General features: G+C 39.4%; 1 protein-coding gene across 1 annotated transcript; it reads right to left on the reverse strand.

Moving 5' to 3' along the window:
- Window positions 1-797: 797 nt before the first annotated feature.
- On the reverse strand, window positions 798-15028 carry JCHAIN (joining chain of multimeric IgA and IgM). Its single transcript, XM_020988524.2, has 4 exons — window positions 14893-15028; window positions 9453-9582; window positions 3362-3442; window positions 798-2144 (listed from the first exon to the last, which is right to left on the reverse strand). Exons 1-4 carry the CDS (start codon window positions 14954-14956, stop codon window positions 1940-1942), a joined length of 480 nt encoding a protein of 159 aa, XP_020844183.1. The 5' UTR covers window positions 14957-15028; the 3' UTR covers window positions 798-1939.
- Window positions 15029-23477: the final 8449 nt, after the last annotated feature.

The raw sequence follows: 23477 nt of genomic DNA on the forward strand, positions 1-23477 counted from the left end.
GTTTTCCAAGTATGAGGTCACACACGACTTTTTACAAGCCTCTAATTGAATCAGGGGCATCAATCAATCAATAAACAAGAATTTATTAAGTTTCTACTATGTACCAGGCACCCATGATAAAAAAAAAAAAAGACAACATACAAATAAGAGAAGAGATGCAACATTTTGCCATGGGCAAAACCCTACTGATGTGTCTAGGTATTGTAATAAAGTGTATGCTCATTTATTCTTGGTAGAGCTGTCATGGAGAGGAGGGAAATAGATTAGTTCTCTTTGGCCTCAGAAGGAGAAAACAAGGAGGAGAAAGAAAGGGGAAGGGAATAAGCATTTATCAAATGCTAAGCGCTTTGTTACAAGCATCTCATTTGACCCTCACAACAATGCTGGGAGGTAGGTGCTGTCATTATCTCCAGTAACAACTGAGTTAACTGAATCAAACAGAGGTTGAGTGATTTGCCCAGGGTCACACAGTAAGTGTCTGAGATCAGACTTGAACTCAAGTGTCTTCCTGACTCTAGTCCCAAGCGCTATCCATGGTACCACCAGCTGCCTACATTTTTCTTCCTGCTTTTTTGTAGAAATTACAAAACTTCCAATTTGGGCTCAATGTCAGGAAAATCTTCCTCACAAGTACAGCCGTCCACAAGTGCAGAAAGCTACTTCAGTAGGGGGGTAAGTTTCTCTTCATTGTAGGTCTTCAAGGAAAAGCTGAGCAACACAGCTGGGTACTATATGGTAGAGATTAAAGAAGAAGCTTCATTTGTTCTTCCTTAAAAGACAAGCTTCACACAGGCAGATGCTTCTGAAATGATTTAATTGTTAAAGCAATGCTAGAGGATGCATTTCTAGTAATACATATTGCTTAAAGATTAATTAGTCACAACATGGATTATTCCAGAGCAGAATTTTTCAAATAACTTGAGGATCCTTCAAACATTTTTGATGACAACGATGAAGAAGAAGAAGAAGAAGAAGAAGAGAAGAAGAAGAAGAAGAAGAAGAAGAAGAAGAAGACAATTCTGCATTATCCAGGGCAGTGCCTGCATGAAAGCAAGATACAAGATATTTGCCATAACAGATGGCAATGCAGGGACTTCAGTGTTCTAATATTAATTCATTTTTTCATTAAATTAGAATTTTTGCTTTTATACAGAAAGAAAATTAGAATAAGAAATGGGGCTTGGTGACCTGAATTACTAATCCTGAAATGAATCATTTTTCAAACTGATTATTTACACAACATAACTGCCAATCACTTTGTTTTGGGGGAAAATATGTCCATAGCTGTTCCATGTGACATTGCAGTTCTTGTTTGATATTGTGTTCACATCTATAAATACTTTTAAATGTATCAATATCTACCAATTAGTATATTGCTAATAACAGCATCAGCTGCAATTATATTTGCATATGTATTTCCTCAATAGCACAGAGATGCATTCTTTTTGGCAAAATAAATTGGCATGTGCAAAGCAAAGGAGGAGGAGGGAGAGAGAGAGAGAGAGAGAGAGAGAGAGAGAGAGAGAGAGAGGAGAGAGAGAGAGAGAGAGAGAGAGAATCAGTGTTTTCCTGTACCTTCTAATTTGTCATTCTTGGAGATGATGCCATCAGCTCTACTCTTATCTGCGTGACTCACAAATTTGAGGAAACTCATTCCCCATATTTCTAGGGACTAGGATAAGCAGTGGGCACAGGGAAAATTTGAGTTTAATGAACGTAGGCCTAGAGGGAAGTTGAGATCTCCCCTACAGACATGTCACTGGAGAATTCCTTCCCAAGGATTACATCATTGCAATGGGACAAGAAAAAAGGGTATGTGGAACATTCTAGAAACAGATATTTGTGGCCATATGCTTGTGGATCATAAAAATGGAAGCAAGATGGAAGCAAAGAGCTCTATGCCAGGCAGGGAGATATTTCGGTCAGTGGAGCCTTTACATTAGTCAGAATAGCAGGACTCGGGGGTCAATGCTGTTGTCACCATTCTGGTCTCCCCTCCCAAATAAAGAGAGGCAGTAGACGTGTAACATTTGTTTCTGTCATAAGTGTAACAGGTTTCACTGTCTTCGCCATACTGATTGCCCTGGGTGGCAGCAACAACCTCATTGTCCAGCTCCAGTTCGACGGGGTCATGCTTTCCACAGCTGAAAAGTAAATATATGCATTAAACACCGGCCACTGAGTGATGTCTCATCCCAGTGGAGGGTAAATGGTCATTTGTAGCTGTCCCTAATCGCACGTTCCCATCCAAGTTCCACCGTATCCTGCAACTCTGAGCAGAAACCTGTGATAAGCAGAAGGCCAACTTCCAGCTTTCTGAAGCATCATGATAAAATGCGACCAATGTAGGATTTCTTTAATTAAGCAACAAGCATTTATTAAGCACCAGCCACATGCCAGTCCCTGTGCTAGGCATTTATTTCGCATCACTGTTTCATCTATATCTGTCTTCACAATACCAAAACAACCAAATGGAAAATAATAATTCAATAATCTGTTTCCTTTGTCTACAAGATACCAAGTAACTACCTTGATTTATTTTTTCCCCCACTAAATTAAATGAATTGACTAGTTCTGGTACAGTTTGAATGAGTCATTTCCAGTTACTCTCAAACACAATCAGAGAAACTCAAAGTCAAATAAAATGATACTGGCTATTAAATATCTTGGGTTATGTGAGGTTCATATACATATATATATATATATATGTATGTATGTATATACTTTTTCTTGGTCTCCCTATCTCTCCAATGTTGAAAGTACAGCAGCCATGCACAGGTATGTTCCCAGTCCTGATCTTCATGGGAGCTTTAACCTGCTCCATTTTTGACTGGGCCCAGTTGACCCCTCTTTAGGCAGCCTGGTGGCTTCAGGCTCATGAGGGTTCACCATGTGGGTGCTTGACTTAGTGTGGACATTTGATTGGTTTCAGCCCTAATGCAGCTCAGAACTCTCAAGCTCAAATGATCCACCAGCTTCAGCCTCCCAGTAAGTAACCAGGATTACAGATATGCACCACCATGTACAGTGGGTTATGCACTTTAAAAACAAACCACACAAATATGACTACATTTAGTGTTAAAAGTCAAAATTTTCAGATATTCATATTTGCTCTTTCTTCACTGACAGCAGCTCTCTCCTCTGCAGTGAGGGAGCCACAAGGATTTACTTAATGTGGTATTTTTCTCTGGGACAAAGACACATGAGTATATCACACCAAGTCAAGGAGAGGGTCTATTGTGTTTGCATTACCTGTATGTCAACATTTTTTCTAAAACCTTGTTATGATTTTTGAAATTTTTCTAATCTTTCTTTTTCATCAACTTCAACTTCTAAATTAAAATAAAGGACAAGTTCTTACAGTTGAGACAGCTGGTACACGAAGGTGGTCCTCACAGGAGAATTGGGATCAGAAATGTTCTCTCTGTTCTTCAGAGGGACACTGAAGAAGAAGGAGGGAAATTGTCCAAAGTCACTTTTATTGGAAAAATATGTGTCTTTTGCTCAGCACCTAGATGCCTATTAGCACCCTATACGATAATCTAAAATGGTGATAACTGGAGTCATGTGAATGAGCTCACATAATAAATGACATACTTTCCTGATCCACCAACAAAATAGCTTTACTTGACATTTATACTGTATTATCCTCTATGTCTTATTCAAATGCCACATTTGTACCTCTGTTAGAAAGGCCTTAAAAGCGATCACAATATAGAGCCAAAATGGTGGAGAAAAAGCAGGCCTCACCTGAGCTCTCCCAAATTCCCTCTCCAAACAACTTTAAATACTATCTCAAACAAATTCTGGAGTGGCAAAACCCACAAAAGGATGGGGTAAAGCAAGTTTCTAGCCCAACACAACTTAGAAGGCCAGCAGAAAAGATCGATCACCCCAGGATAAAAGTAGAGCACAGGCTGTGACCCACCAAACCAGCAGAAGGCTTTGGGAGTGACTGAATCAGAGGTAGCTGCTTCCAGAATTCTCAACCCACAAACAGTAAAGGGGCCAGGCAACTGGTCTGGAGATTATAGGGGTCCCTTTGCTCGCACTGGGTGCAGGATTCTGTTACATTGCCCACTCGGGTCCAGGTCACAGTCCTGGGTCACAGTCCCCAGGCAAGGAGGAGCACTAGCACACCAGAGCTTATGGCCCCAGGAGAGCAAGGACCCTCCTCCCAGGTCCAGGGCAGAGAAGAGAGCTTGTGGTCACTCACAGACCAGAGCACAGGCCAGGAGAGGAGTAAACACCCCTCTCCTTAGGTCATACCACCGTGGAAGAACTGAAAGTTTACAGACCCCCAGAACTAGCTGCACAAAAAACCTGAAGCTTGGGACGGTGCCCCCTCTACCCTAGGAGCAGAGCCTGACTTTAATATAACTTTAATATAAAGATAAAAGTCAAGAAATAGGCAGGAAAAATGAGCAAATAACAAAAAAGATCCTGACCATAGAAAGTTACCCTGGTGACAGGGAAGATCAAAAGACAAAGTCAGAAGAAAACAACAAAGTCAAAAACTGCTACCAAAGCCTCAAAGTGGGAATGGGTCTCACGCCCAGAAAGAATTCCTGGAAGAGCTCAAAAAGGAATTTAAAAATAAAATAAGGGAGGTAGAGGAAAAATCAGGAAAAGAAATGACAGTGATGCAGGAAAATAATGAAAAAAGAGTCAACAGTTTGGTTAAGGAAGCACAAAAAAATAAGAAAATAACACCTTAAAAAAACAGAATAGGCCAAATGGTAAAAGAGGTACAAAAATTCAATGAAGAGAAGAATGCCTTCAAAAAAAGAATTGGTTAAATGGAAAAAAAAAATGCAAAAATTCACTGAAGAAAAGAACTCCTTAAAAAGCAGAACTGGCCAAAAAAATAGAACTGGCCAAATGTAAAAGGATGTTCAAAAGCTCACTGAAGAAAATAATTCCTTAAATGCTACCCACAAAGAAGAAAGAACTATGGAGTTTGAATGCAGATGGAAACATACTATTTGCTCTTTTTTTTTCTTCTGTTGTGTTTTGTTTCCTCTTTCTGGTGGTTCCTCCCATTGGCTCTAATTCTTACTTACAACATTACTAATGTGAAAATATGTTTAATAAGAATGTATATGTATAGCCTATATCAGATTGTGCGCTGTCTTGAGGAGGGAGGTGGAGAGAGAGGGGGAGAAAAATTTAAAACTCAAAAGCATATGGAAGTTATTGTTGATAATTCAAAATAAATTAATTTTTAAAATTTTAAAAATCCTTTTGCAGCTGAAAAAATATAATAATTCCTTAAAAATTAGAATTGGGCAAGTGGAAGCTATTGACTCCATAAGACATCAAGAAGCAATAAAATAAAACAAAAAAAATTTAAAAATAGAAGAAAATGTGAAATATCTTATTGGAAAAACTAACCTGGAAAATAGATCCAAGAGAGATCATTTAAGAAGTATTGGACTACCTGAAAGCCATGATAAAAAAAAAAAGCCCAGATATCATCTTTCAAGAGATTATCAAGGAAAACTGCCCTGAGATTCTAGAACCAGAGGGTAAAATAGAAATTGAAAGAATCCACCAATCACCTCCTGAAAGACATACCAAAATGAAAACTCTCAAGAATATTACAGCCAAATTCCAGAGCCCCAAGGTCAAGGAAAAAATATTGCAAGCAGCCAGAAAGTAGTAATTCAAATATCATGAAGCCATAGTCAGGATAACATAAAGATTTGGCAGCTTCTACATTAAAGGATCAGAAGGCTTAGAATATGATATTCGAAAGGGCAAAGGAGCTAGGATTACAACAAAGAATCAAGCAAAACTGAGTATAATCTTTCGGGGCGGGGAACGGGGGGAATGGATATTCAATGAAATAGAAAACTTTCAACCATTCCTGATGAAAAAACCAGAGCTGAATAAAAAAATTGACAGTCAAATATAAGACTCAGGAGAAGCATAAAAAGGTAAAGAGGAAAGAGAAATCATAAGGGATTTAATAAGGTTAAAATGTTTACATCCCTACATGGGAAGATGATACATGTAACTCCGAAAACTTTCTCATTATTAGGGCACTTAGAAAGAGTACACATAGACAAAGGGCACAAGTGTGAGTTGAATATGATGGGATGATTATTCGAAAAAATAACATTAAAGGATGAGAAAGAATAATGCATGGGAGAAAGGGAAAGGGAGAGTGGAATGGAGTAAATTATCTCACATTAAAGAGGTACAAAATAACTTACAATGGAGGAGAAAATAGGGGAGGTAGGGAGAGTGAGTGAACTTGGCTCAAAGAGGGAATAACATAAACATTCAGTTGAGTGTAGAAATCTCTCTTACTCTACAGGAAAGTAGAAGAGGATGGGAATAAGAGAAGGTTTGGGGGTGGCTGACTGATAGAAAGGACAGCAAATTGGGGAAAGCAGTAGTCAGAAGAAAAATATTTTTAAGGATGGACAGGGTGAAAGGAGAGAGTAGTATAAAAAGGGGGGAATGGGACAGAGGGAAATACAAGCTACTAATCATAACTATGAAAAAATTATAGCAAGTTTCTCTGATAAAGGCCTCATTTATCAAATATATAGAGAACTGAGTCAAATCTATTTTAAAAAATGAGGCATCCCCCAATTGATAAATCATCAAATGATATGAACAAGCAGTTTTCAGACAAAGTAATCAAAACTATCTAATAATCATATGAAAAAATGCTCTAAATCACTATTGATTAGGGAAATTCAAATTAAAACAACTCTGAGATACCATCCCACACCTATCAGATTAGCTAATATGACAAAAGGAAAATGACAAATATTGGAGAGGATGTGGAGAATTAAGACATTAATGCATTGTTGATGGAACTGTGAACTGATTCAACCACTCTGAAGAGCAATTTGAAACTATGTCCAAAGGGCTATAAAACCATGCATATTCTTCGACCCAGCTATACCACTACAAGGTCTGCATCCCAAAGAGACAAAAAATAAAAAGGAAAAGGACCTATACACACAAAAATATTTATAGCAGCTCTTTCAGTGGTGGCAAAGAATTGGAAACTGAGGTGATGCCCATCAATTGGGTAATGGCTGAACAAATTGTGGTATATGACTATGATGGAATACTATTGTGCTACAGGAATTAATGAGTAGGATGCTCTCAGAAAGGCCTGGAAACACTTAGATGAACTGATGCAAAGTAAAATAGCAGAACCAGGAGAACACTGTACACAGTAACAGCAATATTATATAATGATCAACTGTGAATGACTTAGCTATTCTCAGCAATCCAAGACAATTCCAAAGGACTTATGGTGAAAAATGATATTCACCTCCAGAGAAAGTAGTCTGGATGCAGATCAAAGCATATTTTTTTAACTTTACTTTTCTTGGGGTTTTTTTGGGGGGTCTTTATTTTCTTTCACAACATGACTAGTGTGGAAATATGTTTTGCTTGACTATGTATACATACATATATGTGTATATATATATATATATATATATATATACATATATATACATAAAACCTATATCAAATTGCTTATATTCTCAGTAAGGGGGGGAGGGGGAGAGAGGAGAGAATTCGGAACTCAACTTTTTTAAAACAAAAGTTAAAAATTGTTTTTACACATAACTGGGGGAAAATAAAAAATTAAATCAGTATTTTTAAATCTCAAAAAATAAGTGATCACAACATGAGAAAGCATCAAGATAGAGAAATCTGATTTTGACAAATGCTATTTTCCAGAAATGATCATTGCACAAATTAAGACATGTATTAAACATCATGTAGATGCAAAGTCACCATGACAAAGTATGATAGTATGTCAAATTTGAGTGTGTGACCTACTATCTATAGTGCAACAGAACAAATGCCACATTTGGAGTAAGATAAGACCTGCATTTCTGGAGGAAAAACTACTGCCTTCCCCATGGAAGTATCTATGGCAGGATGTGCCTGGCTAGGAATCAACAACAAATTAATTCAGCAAATCCATATTCAGATATTCCCTGTCCTCACAGTGTTTACAGTCTAGTTAGCAAAAATCATTATGCTCAAAAAATTGTTAGTACTCTTATTCATGTCAGCTGCTTCCCCGTCTTTTTCTCTTCAATACCTAAAGGAAGGTTGGTATTATATATCTTTTCTCTCAAAATTAAAAGCCAGAAGAACCAAAATACCAAAATATCTCTCCTCTCTCTGTTTCTCTCTCTGTCTCTCTCCGTGTCTGTATTTCTGTCTCTGTCTCTGTCTGTCTCTCTCTCTTTCTCTGTTTCTCTCTCTCTGTCTCTCTCTCTCTGTCATGAAGCATCCATCTAAAGTTTCAGCTGGCATTGCACACAAACCACTGAAAACTCTAGTTCAGGTTGAATCAGCCTTGTATGGGCAGAACAGATGGATTGACTGGACCAGATCAGAACTTTCAGTTGCCTACCAGACTGTGAGCTATGCTGGGAGAAAATACCTTTCCCACTGTTATTTGGCAATGAGCCCAAAGGGCTTTCAAATTATTAATACAGTGGCTTTCTGTTCTATTTTCTCCAGGACTGACCTATCACAGACACAAGACATTCTAATTTTAGGGGATACTATGCAAACAGGAGCATAATGAATCTTCTGGGCTAAAACTTCTGTTCTTAGGCTCAGTCCCAAATCAGGGGTCCCCTACCAGCGACAATACAAAAACCTAATCAGTGGAAACAGGGAACATTTGATAAATAACTCCACAACCTACTAAAATTATCTATTTTATTTTTCTGTGCATAGGCATGGTAAATGCTAGAATTTCTTTTCATTGATATTGTATAGAGAGGATGGGGAGCTTTGGTGAAAGACAGGGGACATGGGGATTAAAAAAATTTGGTAAACTCCTGTCCTAGATGATTAACCCTATTAGGTGCCACAGAAGATGGAGCACCAGGCCCATCTTCTTGAGTTCAAATCCAGCCTCAGACACCTAGCTGTGCAACCCTGGGCAAGTCACTTCACCCTGTTTACCTCAGTTTCCTCATCTGTAAAATAAACTGGAGAAGGAAATGGCAAACCCCTCCAGTAATTCTACCAAGAAAACCCCAAATGGGGTCACAAAGAGTCAGATACAACTAAACAATAACAATTTCCAGTCCTTAGTTCTACACTGTCAATTAAAAACTATGCATATGAACTTAGTAAGCACCAGAATGGAGATTTAAGCTTGGATTTATTTATTCCAAGGCCAGTACTCCACCCAGCATGGCGCGCTTTCACCCCTGACCCCCTGACCCTCTTATATCACAGCACCCTCGCCCCTTGCCAGAAAGTAGGACATGAAGGTAATAAGAATAATAATCACTGATTTTTACACGGCCACTACAGCGCGGCAGGCGCTGCACTAAGCCCTTGGCAGTCATTGCTGTCATTTAATTATTTATATTATATATTAATTATACATAATGATTGGTTGATTTACCATTATCTCATTTAAGATGTGGGAAATTACATACATGAGACGAATGTTTCTCTCCACCACCTTCTCATCCGGATTGTCTTCAGAAGGAACCAGTCTTGAAGTGACTCGGACACACTGACACTTGTTGTCGACAAGTGTCCTTTGATGTCCATGTTCATGATGAGCTAAAAATATAAAATCGAAGAAGGAAAAACAAAGAGAAAAAGAAGCAAATCTCGTGACGTTTGCTGTTGAGTTGACTTAGATTTCCTGCAAAGGGAAGGTTAAACAGTCAATTAACAAGCATTTATTGAGTCCCTGCTTTGTGGCAGGCACTGTGCTAGATGCTAGCTATTCTAAGATAAAGAATGAAATTACTCCTGGTCAGTTTGGGCGTTCTCCCTCTATTTTTTCCTTCAGTCTAGGAAAGCTAAATATGAAATAAAATATTTCTGAGTAGGAAAACCAAGGGTGATTTTTTTTTTTTTTGGAGAGTAAGGGGTGAGTAGGAAGGGCATGCCAGGAATTGTTTTGGAGAAAAGCAACTGAGTCCTCTACAATACTAAGAATCAGAAGTATCCTCCTAGGTTTGGTCCAGGTAAACCAAGGCAAAGAGAATCCCATCAGCTCACTGCCACACAAGCACCTGTTTGTCAATAGCAGCTTTAAGTTGGTCAAAAAAGCAAGGCTTGGGGGTCAATGCTGGATAACCAGTGCTTTTCCCACTAGATCAACAAAAACCGGGGCAGCTTGGTGGCGCAGTGGATAAAGCACCAGCCCTGAAGTCAGGAGGATATGATTTCAAATCTGGCATCAGACCAAACACTTGACACTCACTAGCTGTGGGACCCTGGGCAAGTCACTTAACCCCAATTGCCTAAAAAAAAAAAACCCACTCTACCTTTCCAAGCTTTTCTCTCACTATTCTCCACCATAAATCCTCTGCTCCAGTGAAGCTGGCCTTGCTAGTCCTCCCCACATGCTGCGCTTATCTCCATCATCTGTCTGTCCATGCATCTGGAAGCCCTCCTCCATCCAAATCCTCGCCATTCTCTGAAGTCCCACTTTCTCCATTAAACTACCTCCCTGCCCCAGGCCACACTACTCTCCCTCCTGTAAACTCCTGTGTCATTACCTCACAAGTGAGTATCTAAATTGCCTTCCAGTTGCTTCCGATGCATTAGTTTTGTCTCCCCAACCAGACTCTAAATTCCTTGAGGAATTCCCCCCGAGTCTTCTTTTCTTCAAGCTAAAAATGTTTAGTTCTTTCAATCCATCCTCCTATATCATCAATTATTACATTACATTTCTTCACTTATTTTAATATCTCCATCAACTCATGTCTTCCCTTGACAGTCGGTCTTTAATAAAACATTAAGGCTACGTTTACATGATGCCCAAACTGCAAGTTTACTGTGGAGGGAAAAATCAGTCTAATGAATTATTTAGTTCTTACTATACCACTTAGTAAAACCCATTTCCAAATACTAATTAACTGGCTAGCTAATTGACATAAATTTATAATCGATGGGGGAACCAAAATGGTTGGAGCTTATGAGTCATGTATAGTTCTAGAAAATCACACCCCGAATACCCCTTTACGCTATCCTTTACAATCCTAAAGGGATCCAATATGTCAGGGGAGAAAAGGATGGAAGAGCGCGTCCTGAGTGTAGCTGCTATGTTACATGAACACTGTTACTTGGGCATGCATTAGTAACTATTTGCTCATTTGGTTCAATGGGTTAATATATTAATTAAAATATTCAGAAGCTTTGCTTGGTTTTCTCCACCTCCTGTCCTGTCCTACTGTGGTATGGGAATAGTTCTTAAAGACTAGGACAGCAAAGCCCAGGCTCTGAAAAGTCCTACTAAGCAGGAAAGGCTTCAGATATAGATCTGGCAACAGTGTGTGTGTGACCAGATTAGTTAAATCAATCTGTCTCTCATTCTGTATGTATGCATTTATGTAGACACATATTACCTCTCCCATTAGAGGGGCAGCTAGGTGATACAGTGGATAGAGCATTGGCCTGGAGTCTTAATTTCTTGAGTTCCAATCTCGCACTTACTAGCTGTGAGATCCTGAGCAAGTCACTTCATCCTATTTGCCTTAGTTTCCTCATCTGTAAAATGAGCTGGAGAAGGAAATGGCAAACCACTCCAGTATCTCTGCCAAGAAACCCCCAAATGGGGTCATGAAGAGTTGGACACGACTGAACAATCCCTATTAGAATATAAGCATCTTGAGAGCAGGGACTATTTTTGTATTTCTTTAATCACTAAAGCTTAGCACAGTGCTTGGCACGCGGTGACTGCTTAATAACTACTTGTTGATTGACTGATGAATCAACAGAAAGCTGTGAGGGTTTTTTTAGTCATAAAGCCTAATTGCTAAGCCGCAGAAAGGTTTGAATATGAGTCGGTGGGAGAGTTACCTACATCTATGAAATCACAGAAGTTTTTTTTTAATTATTGAATAGGTCTACATTGGGGCGCACATTAGGTCCTTAGACCACTAAAGCTCTGTTCTAAAAAAATAAAAGTTCTATTCTCAATGGATTCTTGTGGCCTAAAAGAGTCCTTGTGACTCCTAAAAGTAGCACCAAGGAATAATTTAGAGACTAGAAGAATTTGGTAGATTATTTGGAAATTTTGTATATTCATATTTTAGCTATTTTATTAATCTGAAATCCTAGGACAGAGTGGCTTTAGGAAAAGTATGTAATAGATAGCTTATCATCCCCTTTTAAATATGCATGAAATTATTCTGTTATACTGTAACAAGCATTGTCATACCATGTGAGTATGCTATTTCCTGGCAGTAACTAATAAGCTAAGTACATTTGGAAGAAGACCATTAAGTTATTATATGTATATATATATATATATATATATATACACACATATATATTCTAATGGTGAAAAAAATCCTCCTACCCTACTACTAATAAGATAAAAGGTTAAGCATGTAAATTTTAGAAGTAATGATGAAAGAGTAAAAATAAACACCTACCCCTGTGTAAGACACTGAGGCTATAGCCCTGTCTGAAAAGGCTCAGAGAAGAGGAAGAAAGGGGAAGAAACATAAGACAGGGAGGAGGAAAGGATTTTGTCTGTTGGTGAATCATTTTTTATGATAATGTTCATTGGAAACATCGACAGTGATATTAAAAAACAATTATTATTTACATTTATTTAGTTCTTTAATGCCTAAATGTTTTAAGTATTTGTGTTATTATGTCATTATTTAAAACATTAAATCTTCTGGCAAAAGGCTATGTAGCATAATTAAAATAATAATAATGCCTCAAATTCATATAGCTATTTAAGACATTCAAAGCATCTCACATGTATTATCTTGTTTGATCCACTCAACAATCTTGGTTATTCTTCCCATTTTACAGATGAGGAAACCAAGGCTGAGAGGGAGTGAGTGATTTGCCCAAGATTATACAGCTAGGAAGTATCTGAGGAAGAACTCGAACTCAGATCTTCTTGACTTCAAGAGAAGAAATTTTATGAAACCAATTCAGAATAATGATATAAAAAATGAAGGACCCAGAAAGAGCAAGTTGACATGATGGTTAAAGTAGAAGTCTTGAAGTCAGGAAGACTTGAGTTTGACGTCTGCCCCCTCTACACATTCTGGCTTTGTGGTCCTGGGCTAGTAATTTAACCACTTAGGGCCCCAGACAAGACAAACTGACGCTTCACATCAGCAGAGGGAGTTTTCCACACTAGGAGTTCCCCACATAGATAAAATCATAGGTCCCAACCCTTGATTTTCCTAAACTATCTAAAAACAATGTCATTTCCCTTACTCTCTGCTTTTTTCCTCCTAAATATTTTTCTGAAACCTATTTGTTTATCTAATAACTTTTTTAAAGTTCATTAATTAGAAAATGCTATTTGTTGTTCCATTATAACAAGGATAATCATGTTAGCTCAAGTGAGACTCTTGAAGGCAAATGTCATCTGAAGACACTAATTGAGCCTCTGCATCACTGGCAAGAAATTTAAGAGAACTCCAATTCACCAAAATTGTGAAATTCAAGTACTGGCAATAATTGTTGTCACGAATCAAAGAGATCTCAATTCAAACAAATAATCACAGTTAGCAACAGATATATGAGCCTAACTTCAATGAACTTGCTTAAAATATAAAAGCTATTCTCTATTTAGACACTAGCCAGGAGATAATCTTACCACCAACATTTCTGTACTTGGAATTTTTATTTCAAACCTCTGGTTTATAACAATAAAAGATTTTGCTAAAGAGTGTCCAATTTTGTGAAAACCAGGTCATAAGATCTGAGGCTGAAGGGAACCTTCTAGATCATCAGGTCTAACTGCTTTCATTTATAGATGAGTAAAAAGCAATGATCGCCAGGGTCCTGTCCAACTAGAAACCTTATGAAATGCATGAAATTATACTTCTTTCACAAGATAAAATCAATAGGATTAGTATTAGGAAGAATTTAATCATATGTGATATTATTTCTATTTCATATAATTCTTTTCCATTGTTGGAAAAATCATTTAATACTATACATCACAGGTTGTTACTTTTTTTTATCCTATTCCCCTTGACTTATACTACAACCCTCCCATATTCTCTATTCAACATTAGTCAGTCTATGAACATTTATTAAACACCTACCATGGGCCAGGAATTGTGTTAAGTACAAAGAAAAGTCAAAGACAATTCCTACTCTCAAGGACCTCCCAACCTAATACAAAAGGAAATTAATTTAAAAGTAACTAAGTCTATCTGCACATATAAGAAATAAATATTGTCTTAATTTTCCAGAAAATCTATTTAGAAAATCCACATGTGTTATTATCTACTTCTAAGAAACCATATAGAGATTTCTTTAGTTTTAAAGGAGAGGAATTCCTGTAGAGTTACCTAGAACCAAAGACTGGCTACAGTCATATTTTCCAGATTGCCCTAGACAAGCAAATACATGAAGAAGATTAACATAATTACATATATATATATGAGATTATTATTACATTATATTGTTACATGTTATAAATGTAATATTATATACTATTATATAACATATGATATATTATTACATGAATATATCAATATAATATATTGTTATTATATTGGTATATTATATGTTTTATTTAAAACCTCTGAATTAAAATAATAAAAGGATTGTGCTAAATAGTGTCAAATTTTGTTATATCTAGGTCATAGGATCTGAAGCTGAAAGGGGCATTCAGACCATCAAGTCTAAATGCTTTCATTTACAGATGAGTAAGATGCAAAGTCCTTTCCAAAAAGAAATCCTATGAAATCCATGAAATTATAGTTGTCTCTCTAATCTACCTCCTTCACAAGATAAAAATCTATAAGATCAGTATAGATACAGATATATACATATATCTGTTATAAGAACCATTGCATAAAAAGTATAAGCATGTTAGCAATATGGAGCCAGCTAATTTGCTGGCCAAGGAAACCATCCAGTAGCACCTACCTGTCACAAGAATAGCCCCACAAAGCCCAGCCAGAAGCCCACAGAGGAGCAAAAATTTCTTCATCTTGCCTTATCTGTCTTTTGAAAGACTGGAGATCACAGGACAATTTGAAGGTGTCAAGGCTATAAGGGATGTGCAAATGATAGAGCTTCTGGTTTCCTAAAATAACAACCCAAACTAGAAACAGGGGCAAGTGTGGTTGGACTACTGAACTGAAACTCAAGTGCTTCTTTGGAAAGAAGTTTGATGTTTCACTAAAAGTAACCTCTCAAGCAGTCCCAAGAGGGACTATCATTTTTTATACATCTATTACATATGACTAAAAGAGAAGCAAGAGGAGAAAGACTCCCAAATGAAAAGGATGGCTGAACTCAGAATGGTAAGCCAAGATGTCAAAAGGCATTTGGAGGAAGAGAAGAACAGTCTTCTCTGTATATGAAAATGTTCATGTCTAATGCTGTTTGTCAAATACAGAATGACCAAAAAATTGAGAAAAAAGGGGAGAAGTTTTTAAAAATCTTATATATATATTGTTACTTTAGGAACCAAGAAATATGAGAAAGGAAGTGGGTTATTATGTGGATTATAAGAGAAAAAAATCCTTCACTGAAGAGCTCGTCTGATTCCTCAGCGGAGCCCAGAAGTAACCCTGAGCCATCTAAAGTCATGTCAGCAAAGCCCATGACCTGCCTGGTGCTACTAAGCAATGAGGGCAGCAGGAACCACGTGCTGCTGGCTTGAGGGACAAAGTTCAGAAAGGATCTACAACACGATCATTTTTTCAGGCACAGCAATCCAAAAGACACTCTATTAAGCCATGAAGAGAGCACCACCTGTGTTGGGGAGGAAGTACCTAAATCAACATGGTCATGGGCCTTGAAGTATTGATTAAGTAATGGTTAACTATGTGATATTAGGTAAAATGTAAAAAAAAAAAAATAAACTTTGGATGTTGTTCAGTCACGTCCAGATTTTCATGACCCCATTTAAAGTTGCCAAAGAGACTGAAGTGGTTTGCCATTTCCTTCTCCAACCCGCTTTACAGATGAGGAAACTGAGGCAAACAGGGTAAAGTGACTTTCCCAGGGTCACATAGCTAGTAAGTGTCTGAGGCTGCGTTTGAACTTGGGAAAATGAGTCTTCCTGATTCCGGGCCCGGAGCTCTATCCACTGTGCCACCTTGTTGCCTGAAACATCACATCATTCTCATACAGAATTCTTAGAGAGAATGGAGCATGGTGGAAAGAGTGCTGGAGTTGTAGTCAGAAAGAAACTGGGGTCAAATCCTGCCACAGACAGATACTATCTGTGTGACCCTGAGCAAGTCATTTAATGTCTGTGAGCTTCCGTTTCCTCATATATAAAGAGAGAATAATGGCCGTTGCTTAGCTCAGAGAAGTGTGAGAAAACTTATATATCTTACATAAATGGCTGTATGTGTCAGCTATCATCATTGAATTCAAGGGCATTTTATCACACACACAGGGAAACAGGCCTACAGGGCAGAAGCACAGAAATGCCTCAGTCAGCTCCTGAACACCACCTTTTCCAGGCCTAAGAGTGCCTCAATCAGTGATTGGAACACCAAAGTAAATATACTATACCACAAACATAGGTTTTCAACTTGATAATTCAAATAACAAGCATTTTATTAGGTGCTATGTGCCAGGCACAGTGGCAGGCCTTGGGGATACAGTGACAAAAATGAAGTCTTCTCTGCCCTCAAGGAGACTGTGTTCTAGAGGGAAGACAACATTCACACATGCAAGTATATAAAAAATGTGAATGAAACAAACACAAAGCATTTGCAGCAAGGAGGCGCTAGTGGCTGAATGGGAGAGGGAAAGCCTAGTTTAGGAGGTGATTCTGGAGATGAGTTTTGAAGGAAACTCAGTATGATGGGAAGTAGAGACTTGGAGGGATTGCATTCCAGAAGTGGGGAACAGCCTACACAAAGGTCATGTGTGAAGAACGGCAAGAAAGCCAACCAGACCAGACCAGAGTGCATGAAGGAGAGTAACGTATTGTTGGCCTGGAAAGGCAGGCAGGTGCCACGCGGCAAGGACTTCGAATGTCAAATAGAGGAATTTCCATTTGATCCATCCCCAAGGTGATGCCTCCAGGGAATCTCCTCCGCTTGTGATGGTCTTCATGTTCCATATCCTCCTCGTTATGTGTGAGGAGCTGGTGCTTCTCTACACTGAGTTTGGCACCCAGGAGAGCGGTTCCACACGGCTATGCTCAGGTGAATGCGGAGACTTCAATTAATCAGAAATCAATCAACAAGCATTTATTAAGAGCAACTATGTGTCAGGCACTGTACTGAGTCCTGCAGCTACATCTACAAAGAATGAAACTATCCCTGCTCTCAAGGGACTTACACTGTGTTGGGGAAAACAAGAAGTACCTATGTATGTAGAATAAATACAAAGAGAATAAATTCAGGAAGTTTGGGAAGGAAGGGCACTAGAAACTGCGGGGATCAGCAAAGGCTTCGTGGGCACTTGTGCTACCTCTTGGAGAAAGAGGATTCTCTGAGGTAGGTGTGAAGCACCAGAGATGGCTGGTGAAAAACCAATTTGGACCCATTATTCTGCGAGAGGGAGAGTAACGTCCAGAGAAGCCGAAAAGACGGTATGGGGCCAGGTCATATTAATATTGGATCCTAGAGCCAATAGGAAGCCACTAAAGTTCATTAAGGAAGTGACCTCAGCAGATTTATTCTTGAGGAAAATCCCCTTGGCAGCAGCGGGACGGATGGAAGTAGGGAGAGACCTGTGGCATGGAGAAGCGTTAGGTGGTTATTGCAATGATTTAGATGAGAGGTGACAGATCCCAAAAGTGATGGCTGCCTGAGTAGAGAGAGCAGGTCAGACAGGAGAGATGTTCTGGAGATAGCAATGGTTAAGATTTGGCAACTAATTGGATATGCGTGATGACAGAGAGTTGTTTGTCTGGGGGGTGAGGGTGGTGAGAAGGAGGCTGAACCTTGCCTTCTTAGGTCAAAGAGATTTTGGCTACAGGCTCTGAGGATCACGTGTCTGAATTATGTCAGTCTGAGGCTTTCCTTCTTAATATTTCATCTCCTAAGGACTCAGTTTCCTCCTCTGAAAAAAATGAGGGTTTTCAATTGTATGCCCCTACGGTCACTTTCAGTTCTATACCCTAGATAACCTAAAAAGTCATAGAAGGAAGTACCAAGTTGGAAAGGCACTCGTTAATAATGTTGGTTTTGAGAATGCTAATCACATCTCAAAGCAACAGGACTCATTCTAGTCTGCAATGTCTTTTTAGTTGATAAATAATTAAGCACCTACTATGTGCTACAAAGAAAGGTAAAAGACAGTCTCTATTCTGGAGGAGCTTACAATCTAATTATTACCTTTTGCTTCTGTAGGGTCTCCAAAAAATTAGTAAAGAAGGGCAGCTGGGTGGCGCAGTGGATAGAGCACTGGCTCTGGATTCAGGAGGACCTGAGTTCAAATCCGGCCTCAGACACATAACACTTACTAACTGTGTGACCCTGGGCAAGTCACTTAACCCCACTGCCTAGCCAAAAAAAAAAAAAAACAAAAAACAAAATTAGTAAAGAAATATTTGAGTAAATCTCTAAGAAGGAGACAAGGTCTGAATCATGGGCGCTAAGCAAGCATTGACAAGAAGAGCAGGCAAGGTGAGTTTCAGGATTTCTTCCAGAGCCAAAATCCAGTGCAAAGACTTGTAATTACAGCATTTCAAGCCAGGAGACCAGCATCGGATCAGGAGGCCACATACCCACCATGATGTAGTTGTCAGTCAGACAACTTGTCAGTGTAAAACTCTGTCTTTGAGAGTAGCTGTTTACTACTACTACTACCATCACCCGCCCTCTGACAGGACGGTGTGGCCCCAGGCCACATCCACTCAGTAACAAGAATAAGGCCATGGGCTTCAGCAAACATGGCCCTTTAAAAGGGCCATGCACAGATAACCATGACTCCAGGGACCTGATGACAAAGAATGCTGCCCACCTACTGAGAGAGGGAAGGCTTCAAGGTGTAGAATGAAACAGATATTCTTCAGCACGGCCAATGTGGGGATTTGTTTTTCTTGACTGTTCATAGCTATTATGAGGGTTTAGTTTGGTTTGGGTTTTTTCCCCGAGGAGGGGACAGGGAGAGGAGGTAGAAAGAAGAGAAAATAAATGCTTGTTTATTGAATAAATTTTTAAATAAAAAACATCTAAAATCCCCCTTCTGCAGGGCTTTCTTGGTGTTCTCATGCTAGCGTCTTCCCTCCGAGTTACCTCCCAGCTCCTCCGTAGGCATCTTCTGTGTGCATAGTTGTTTAAATGTTTCTTCTCTGTTAGAACGTGAGCTCCTTAAGAGCCGGGAGCAGGATTTGCTTTGGTCTGGTTGTTGCCTTCCTTTGTATCCCCAGAACTTAGTAGAGAACCTGACCCAGAGTGGGTTCAGTATCTGCTTCCTGACTGACCAAAAAAAAGTAGTGTTCCATACAGAGGATACACTTAAATGTTCACTGAATTAAATTCAACATCATTTGAGCCTGACGACAAGCAATTCCCCCAGGTTCATGCAGCCCTTATATGTCCAAGGCACCTCTCTGCTCTATCCACTAGGCCCGCTGCCTCTATCAGTGCCTCTCCCATCACTAAGGCTGTGATCAGTGGGGCGACAATGGTTTCTTCTGCAGATCAGAAATTTATTTGAATAAAGAGTTCCCACATATGTTCAAGCATAGAAACATTTTCTTTCCTTAGAAATCTTACCAACAACAAGCAAGGCCGTCCTTGGACTGACCACGGCTAACATGCCATAGACATCTTGTGGCATTACTGGAATTGTAGGTTGTTGCTGCCCAGGAGGAAGTAATCTGTCCCTAAGGCACAGCCACAGAAAAAAGGCATTTATTAAACACCTACCCAGCATAGAGCCCTGAGCAGATGCCTCTCAGACACAAAATGAAAATCAGAGCCTGCCCTCCAAGGGCCTACATTCTCCTGGGGGAATACAACATGAAAACAGATCAGTATATAACGGCCCAGTGAGGGGTACTTTTTTAGCTCGTTGACTAGGAAAACCCCTGAGTCTTAGATGACAGGAACCAAGAAGACAGGTGCTGTGGGGTCTCCACGCGAGGAGGCCACGCACATGGGTGCCCACCTCTGTGAGAAGGAGGAACCCTTCAGATGGCCAGGGAGCACAACTCCATAACCTTTTCCTGTGTCATAGGCTGCTCTGGCAGTCTGATGAAACCAATGGACCCCTTCTCAGAATAATGGTTTAAATGTATAACATAAAATACAGAGGATTAAAAAAATACATAGCATCACAATTATGTTGAAATACACTTATCTAATTTTTTTTTAAAAAAAACATATTCATGGATCCCAGGTTAAAAACCTCTGTTTCAGGCAAAGGTCCACGCCCTGAAATCTAATTCGGATTATAAAATCATAGATTCAGAGCTAGAAAGCACCTTACAAGGCCACCAAGTCCAATTTTACAGATGAGGAAACTGATGCACAGAGATCTTTTTAATCAGGTAAATTGATCAAGAACCTCCCAATCACCCCCTTACACTTGTCTCTTGTCTTCTAGGCCTTAGCTTCCTAAGAGGCTCAGCTTGTGTGTCATTTCTGATGGGAAACATCCAGAATCCTCTTAGTTGTTGATGTCTTACCCTCCTGCTCAAATTGCTGTGTGCATACATGCATACAAACATACATGCATATAGATATACATGCATGTAGATATACATGCACAGATGCATGCCAGATATTTATCTGTTCTCTAAAGGACTTCTCAGAGGACAGAAGAAGGAAGTGCTTGAAGAAGGCTTCACCACCAAGTAAGGGAGATTCACTAACCTTGACCGTCTTTAGCCACTATTTCTCACCAAAACCCATCACAGAGACAGTAAGGGCCTGAAGGGAAAGGGGACAAAGAGAGAACCAGGACCTCAAAGAACAGTCAGGACAACAAAACGGCAGAAGACTCAGGGAGACCAACTCCAGTGCATTGCTTTGAAAAAATAATTTAAGTGAGTGTCATCAATGAAGGGGGATTAATTTGGCTACGTCCAAACAGATTCAATCCTACTTTCCACATTTCTTTTACTTCGGTATGCCATCAAGAAATGAGGCGGCTAGGGGCAGCTAGGTGGCGCAGTGGATAGAGCACTGGCCCTGGAGTCAGAAGGACCTGAGTTCAAATCCAGCCTCACCCACATAACACTTACTAGCTGTGTGACCCTGGGCAAGTCACTTAACCCCACTGCCTAGCCAAAAAAAAAAAAAAAAGAAAAAGAAAAGAAAAGAAATGAGAAGGCTGCACTCTGTTCTCAAAGGCGAGTTGGCCTATCTGATAATGCCAACCTCAGGTTGGGCACACTGTAGGAAGGGTTTTGCCATGCAAACCTAAAATCCTCAGCCTCTAATTCTAAGTGGTACAGAAAGTTTCTAACAATTCATCAGGCAGATGCAAAGTTGACTCAAGCTACAAAGAGTTTGAAAGGACTTTAGAAATATTATAGTCCAACTTCCTTATACTAAAGCTGCATTAATTACAGGACTAAACAGGTTTTCTTTCTCTAGCTTTCCTTTTTTCCATGTCACTTAGGACTCATATCCAAAGCCAGACTCCAACAAACAGATGAAAATACCGTAAATGAGAGAAAGCTTTGAAAGTGACTCCCATAATTTTCCTCATTTTAATTGCACAGAATCAACTGTGACATTCTGTATTACGGAACTAAGAAAGGGCAATGAACTTTTGCCTGGGTCAGGACGTGTTGATCACTTAGCCAACAAGAACTAATAGCAGAGAAAGGTTCTGCAGCAGAGATGCCGACCAACTAAAGAAGGAGCTCAATGTTTAGGCCGCTTTGTCCAAAGACCAGACCTGGAGGGAAGTTTGGTTGAAGAACAGCAATGAAATGTAAAATGCCTCTTCAGCAAGCCTGCAAACTGCACCACATTTTAATGATTCAATGATTTCTTCAGTCAATGTACTTTTTTTTTTGGTGAGGCAATTGGGGTTAAGTGACTTGCTCTGAGTCACACAGCTAGTAATTTACTTGTCTGAGGTCACATTCGAACTCAGGTCCTCCTGACTCCACTGTGCCACCCAGCTTCCCCTCGTCATTGTGCTCTTGTGAATCTTTTTTGTTTATTGTTTCTTACATGTAGAGGAAATAAATAGCTGTCCTACACCTGATCTACATTGTACATAGAGTACCTTTCTAACACCACTTCCCCCTTTGCAGACACCCTAGACATGAGGCAAAACCTAAACTACAAGTATTTTCCCAGAGGTCCAGGGTCAGTGAATAAAGAGCCAAAGAGTGCAAGAGAAAGAGCCTGGCCCATCTTTTAGGTGGGCTTCCACAGGACTGACCAAGTCCTGGGTACAGATCTGAGAGGGTCCCATTAGTGGAGAAGAAGAGGGTACAGCTCCCCAGCCCCTGGACCCAGCAGAGGTAGGGATTATTAAATCTGCAATGGTAATACTCATGTGCCTTAAAACAAGACTATTACCCTGTCCTAGTTTCTTATCATTTTTTGTTTGTTTGTTTTACTAGTTGTAGAGCTGTGGAATTTTATAGCTTAGAAGAGACTTCAGAGATCTTCTTGTCCAACCCCCTTATTTTACAAACAAGAGAACTGATGCTGGGAGTTAAATGACAGGTCCAAGGTCCCACAGCCAGTTAGTGGTACATTTAGGATTCTAATCCAGGTCGCCTGAATACACTACACCATAGCTGCAGGGCAATGGTTTTGTTATTCAATGTCATACTATAATTGCATTTTTATAACCCAAACCTGTTCTTAAGTCAAGGCTTTACCAAAGATTTTTGTTTTCTATTCAGTCACGTGAGTGGGTTGGAAACCTACTTTTAGATCCCATACTGGCAACAAATGGAGGAGGAAATTATTTCAGAAGGAAGGATTCTATCCCAGACTCCCCAGGTTAAACATTGACTAACTAAAAACAGAGACACAAAGATTAACTGAATCCTGTCATATCATCCTCAAAGCTAAAATGCCTTTTTCCCATCTATTTTTCAAATAGGCTTTTTAAAGTTTCATTTTGTGGTTAAATATTTATGAGGAGAGCAGCACCTGTGTTGTGGTCTCCTCTTAAATAAACTCACACCTGCAGTTGTTTTCATAAAACTGTTATTCAATACACAAAACAGTTGCTCAGACAATACATTCGACTTCCAGCCATTTATAATTACCATCACGCCAAACTGTCACCACTTAATTCTCTAGGAAGCCCCCAGTTTGCAAAGACGTTATGGTCCTGCAGAAGTTCATTCATAATTCAGCTGCTTAGAATTCAAAGTGTTTGTCCATAGAAACATGTTACAAATGTTGCTTTTATTCCCAGGGTAGCCCACAGATCCATGATGGGGACGTGGGACGTGTAATCATCCAATCCGTCATCCGATCCGCTCTCCCACCAAACTTCCCTAGTTCAGTCAGTGGTTCCACCATCTCCACGTCATGCAGACTAAAAATCTCAGTGGTCTTTGATTCTTCCTTCAGCTCAAAGAAGTACTCCTCTCAGAGGAATGTGTG

The sequence above is a fragment of the Phascolarctos cinereus genome, unplaced genomic scaffold, assembly GCF_003287225.1.
Source record: "Phascolarctos cinereus isolate Bilbo 61053 unplaced genomic scaffold, phaCin_HiC Scaffold_9;HRSCAF=440, whole genome shotgun sequence".
Lineage (NCBI taxonomy): Eukaryota > Metazoa > Chordata > Mammalia > Diprotodontia > Phascolarctidae > Phascolarctos > Phascolarctos cinereus.